This window comes from Rhinopithecus bieti, unplaced genomic scaffold (assembly GCF_001698545.2).
Source record: "Rhinopithecus bieti isolate Rb0 unplaced genomic scaffold, ASM169854v2 scaffold_28547, whole genome shotgun sequence".
NCBI classification, from domain to species: Eukaryota; Metazoa; Chordata; class Mammalia; order Primates; family Cercopithecidae; genus Rhinopithecus; species Rhinopithecus bieti.
This window is the reverse complement of record NW_016813480.1, coordinates 1,810,614-1,813,850: the sequence shown is the minus strand read 5'-3', so window position 1 is coordinate 1,813,850 and position 3,237 is coordinate 1,810,614. Positions and strand designations below refer to the sequence as shown.

Below are 3,237 nucleotides of genomic sequence, written 5' to 3'. Positions count from 1 at the left end.
GAAAAAATAGGTATTAAATTAAAGTTTCTTAAATAAAACAGATTTTTTCTTCCTAATGCATGTTTTCTCTTCATTTTCTTATCTGAAGTCTTCCCTTGGAACATAAGTAAGTCTTCCTCCTTCACATTTAATATTTCATTGCCTGACTGTTTTTCAATTTAAACAACAGGAGAATCCAATAACAAATCTTTACCAACAGCTAAGAGTTACTGAAAGTGCCTTTTAGTTATAAAAGTTAACCCATTTTTAATGTAAGGCAAGCAGTTCACAATTAAACCTAAGAGGATAATTTACTATAGATAGACGTGAGGTACCTAAAAAGAAATGAATATCCAATCTACACCTATATAATGGCAAAAAATAGAGCTAGACTATCAGAGTCAGAGGGGACCTTAATGTCAGGTCAGCAGGTCTGGGCTCACATTCAATCCAAACCAAGCTTTGCTGAGTGTCCCTTCCCTCCACTTTCTCCTGAATCATTCCCCCTTGGGCTGGAGTTTCCAAGAAGGCAAATAAAGGAAGATAAGCAACAAGGGAAAAGGATGGCAACTCAAATGTGCAGTTCAAGGCTTTGAATACAAATTTTTTTTTAACACTAATGAAAAAGGTAGTATCACAGCTCTTAAAATATTGAAATACTTCTCTCTGTCCAATATCAGCACACAATGCAGAAAAGCCCATTGGGAACATGTTCCTCTCCTTTAATGCCACTTGGAAAGCTTCTTCATTATTCATAAATGATGAATAAAAGGCCGGGCATGGCCAGGCATGGTGGCTCACGCCTGTAATCCCAGAACTTTGGGAGGCTGAGGCAGGTGGATCACTTGAGGTCAGTTCAAGACCAGCCTGGCCAACATGGTGAAACCTCGTCTCTACTAAAAATATAAAAATTAGCTGGGTATGGTGGCACGCACCTGTAATCCCAGCTGCTCAGGAGGCTGAGGCAAGAGAATTGCTTGAACCTGGGGGGTAGAGGTTGCAGTGAGCTGCGATCACGCCACGACAGAGCAAGACTCAGTCTCAAAAAAAAAAAAAAGTAGTGTTTACAGTATAAGGGAAATTGGGATCTCATGTTCTAATTCAAGGACTTTAAGGCTAGTAACCATTTTAAAGGCTATTAACCATTTTAAAGTTCTCATGTTTAAGCTTCTCACTTTATCTTTCTTTATTCAAGAAAATCCATAATACCAAGTGTTGACAAAGATGTGAGGAACTGGAACTGCCATACACTCTAGTGGGAGTGGAAATTGGTATAACCACTGTGGAAAACTGTTTGACAGTATCTATCAAAACTGAACATATCCCTTCCCTATGATCCAGGAATTCTATGTGTGGGCATAATCCTTTATATATGGTGTTTATGTCCACCATACATAAAACAATGTTCACAGCAGTGCTATGGATAATTACACAAAATTGGAACAACTTCCATGTGCTTCAAGAACAGAATGGATAAAATAAATTATAACATCTATTCATACCATGGAATGGTACCGGCAATTTAAAAAAAAAAAAAATTGCTACAGAGAACAAGGTTGAATCTTATTATTATAATGTTGAGTAAAAGAAACTGGACATAAAAGAGCACACGATGATGGTTTGCTTCACATGAAGTTCAAACACAGCCAAAAGTAACCTATGGCATCAGAAGTCAGAATAGTGGCTACCTGGGGAGGGAGCACTGACAGAGAGGTTGGAGCTGGAATTGCTTTATATCTCAGTCTGATCGTGGTTATTTGGGCACACACATATATGAAAACTAATGAAACTGTACTCTTAATATTTGTGCATATTTACTGTGTGCCAATTATACTTCATTTAGAAATATCTGGAGAGATATAGAAATTTTTGAATTCTTTCCTAAATATAAAAGAATTCAATGCAGCTTAAATATAGTTGCAAGTATTGATGCTTATACCTTTAGAAAGCCCATTATGCTTCTGAAAAATGCACTTACTACTTAATATCATACATAATAGAAAGCTAACATTTTGCATTAATGGAATCTGAAAAACACATTGCACTATTCATTTGAAATTACAGATTTACTAACTAGTAAAGATAAATGTTTAAGAACTAAACTAAAATGTTTAAGAACTAAAATTTTAAATGTTTGTTTTCCACTTGATTTACATTTTTTACTTTTTATAGTTCATAATTATTTGTAACAAAAGCTATTGGATATAATTCCTGCACTTCTATATTGCAAGTATTTTCTCTATTTACCACAGTCTTAGCATTTCAGAGCTGAAGGGGACACGCACGGACTCCCTCACTGCACAGACGAGGACGCGGAGGCCGGGGGAGGTGAGTGTCAGTCCCAAGGTTGCAGACCTAGGACAGGGACCGGAGCTCCCGGGCTCCCAGAACTCTGTCGCCTTCAACCCAAATTCGATTCAGTCCTCTCATCTTTCCAAATAGAAAGCTGACACGAACCGATCGGAAGCTTTTTTTTTTTTTCAATAACTATGCTTGCTACCCAGCAGATTCTTTGGGGACAGTCCTCAGAGTCCTTGAAAACCCCACTGGGGTTTAATGCCAGGATAAGAAGAGCGTAGAAGAAAGAGACAGCTAGTATTTTAATCTATAAATCTGTTTGCATAATATTTCCTAGGTAAACTATTCGCTGATCCAACCAAAATTCGGCGGGGCTGGGGTGTATCGTTATTGAGGACGACTCGCTCTAGGGGAGAACCCGAACGCATTTTTCCATCAGCGTTCCCTCTACAAATCAAAACCTCAAAAGAAGAGTTAACGACGACACCCAGGAGTCTACAGTATCCAGGGGTCGGTCCAGGAGCGATCCCTGGCCACCTGGCGCAGAGCTCGCGGCCGCAGACTCCCACGGACGGCCCAGCACCGGAGCGCGCGGGCCGAGCTGCCCCAGACGCGGCGCAGCGCCTCGGGGAGGCCGTCAGCAAAGTCCGGGCCGCCACTCGGGACCGCGGACCGGACCAGAGGAGAGACGTCGGAGAAGAGGGAAGAGGACGCGGGGTGGGAAAAGCCGGGGCCGCAGGCAAGTAGTGGGCGAGTCCGGAGGGCGCGAAAGAGGGGAGGGGCGCGGGAGGCAATGGAAGGAGCGAGCGCGGGGAGGAGCGAGGCGGCTGGGCCGGAGGAGGCGCGCGCCCGGGTCCACAGTGCGGGGTGGGGGCTGAGGGGCCGCGAGGGGCTGCGAGCGGGCTAGCGGGGCCTTACCGAGCAGCGGCAGCCGGCCGCCGCCGCGCGCCAATGCCGGCA

The 3,237-nt window shown here is 43.4% G+C and overlaps 1 protein-coding gene across 1 annotated transcript in view; it reads right to left on the bottom strand.

Annotated features, from left to right (window-relative positions):
- The window catches only part of FLT3 (fms related receptor tyrosine kinase 3), a 110,581-nt gene that overhangs the window by 104,792 nt on the left and 2,552 nt on the right, over nucleotides 1-3,237 (bottom strand). The window contains exon 2 of the mRNA XM_017848523.1: nucleotides 3,196-3,237. Coding sequence (XP_017704012.1) covers nucleotides 3,196-3,237 — 42 coding nt within the window. The remainder of the gene's footprint in view (nucleotides 1-3,195) is intronic.